This window comes from Artemia sp. Qi Xiang Cuo, chromosome 5, assembly GCF_049724085.1.
Source record: "Artemia sp. Qi Xiang Cuo chromosome 5, ASM4972408v1, whole genome shotgun sequence".
Classification (NCBI taxonomy): domain Eukaryota; kingdom Metazoa; phylum Arthropoda; class Branchiopoda; order Anostraca; family Artemiidae; genus Artemia; species Artemia sp. Qi Xiang Cuo.
Genome location: NC_142798.1, coordinates 49,671,100 through 49,672,716, shown reverse-complemented (window position 1 = coordinate 49,672,716; position 1,617 = coordinate 49,671,100). Strand labels below are relative to the sequence as shown.

Sequence of the window (1,617 nt, the reverse complement as noted above, 5' to 3'; positions counted from 1 at the left end):
TTTTTTGCATTAATTTCAAAGTCTCTGAAAAGACAAATGAATAAGTCAGCATATGTTGGATTTTGGTGGATGGAAGTTCAACTGGCATTTGTACATGTTTCCTATGCTATAATAGCACACAGTTCAAAAGGAACTCCTTTTTTCTTCTTTTAATGACGACACTTGAACTCTACACCTTTTTGTACTTTTAATATTATTCTCACCCATTTATCCATTTTTTTTTTGTCCAAAGAAGTAAAACGCCCGATGCAAAAATATTTTCCCATACATTGTTTTTGACAATTAGAAGTTACTCGTTACCCGTTACAACTGACGACACTTAAACTCTATACCCCTTTTCGTACTTTAAATAGTACTCTCAACCGATTATCGATTTTTTTTTTTTTTTTTTTGTCCAAAGAAGTAAAACGCCCGATGCAAAAATATTTTCCCATACATTGTTTTTGAAAATTGGAAGTTTTAGGCACTAAAGCCGAAGTATTTAAAAGTTAAGATGTTTTTATATTAACATCAGTTAAACATAAATAATATAAGTTCATGCATGTTTAAATAAATTTCAAAGCAAGTTGTCATAGTTGTTAAGTTATATACAAAGGGAAATGAAAGTAAATCCAAGAAAAGTCGATTCGAACCTGAGTAAAAAATCAGATAGACCTAAAATGACTGTTACCGATTTAACAAAAAAGAAAAGGAAGCGTCGTAAAAGGCAGTTAAAGCCGAACGAGAAATCAGAATCAATTCTAGCTTCAATTAGAAAATCTTTGCCGAGATCAGCATGTTTATGGATACAAGGTTTGGATTTAGGAATAAATAACGACCATTTATTTAACATTTTCAGCCTCTATGGTCATGTTAATCGTGTTTGGATTGCTGAAGATTGCGGCAAAGCGGTTGTGGAGATGGCTCACGAGCAAGGTGCTAGAAATGCTGCCACTTCTCTGAATGCAAAGCGGTTCTTTAGCAAGAGCTTGGAAATTTCTATTATGAATGACCAATTTCTAATAATGGATTCTGTTTCTGATCATTTTAGAGGGGAGATTAAAGCATTTACTTCACCTATTTTCAGAAAAAGGTCTAGAAAAATCGTAGTTACAGATACAATATTAATACACAGTGTCCCAGATTTTGTTAATGCAGCGATGATAAGGGATACGTTCAAATTTACAAATCTCCCTCGACCACATTTCGTAAAGTTTTCCAGTTCAGCAAACACAGGTGTTATGGCTGGATATGTTGGCATGAAATCGGAGAAAGAAGCACTAGAAGCTATTGCAATCTTGAACAATGTGCCTCTATTTGATGGCATTTTCCGCCTGAAACTTGACTTTGCATCCTGGAGATATCAGGAATCCCCTAAATGGCAAGCGAAAAACCTCTGCCAATTGCTATCAAGTCTAACAGTGAATTGAAAGCTTCATATTGTAAAGTGGAACCATTCCTGTATACAAGTGCCGGCCGTCAAAAATTTCATTCAAGAAAAGACGGGGAAGGGTGACTCATCATTCCGAGCTGCATAGTAAAAGGTGATATTACTGCATATTAGAGTAGCGTTTTCCAGACTGGAATGTTCGCCTCTCTGGTGAGACACAGACTAGTGTAAGAGGAAGAGCAAATTGA

At 35.4% G+C, this 1,617-nt stretch overlaps 1 protein-coding gene across 1 annotated transcript; it reads left to right on the top strand.

Moving 5' to 3' along the window:
• Positions 1-659: 659 nt before the first annotated feature.
• LOC148952223 (heterogeneous nuclear ribonucleoprotein L-like) lies at positions 660-1,409 on the top strand. The gene has a single exon (XM_089089155.1). The coding sequence runs from the start codon at positions 660-662 to the stop codon at positions 1,407-1,409; it is 750 nt and encodes a 249-aa protein (XP_088945281.1).
• The last annotated feature ends 208 nt before the right edge of the window (positions 1,410-1,617 follow it).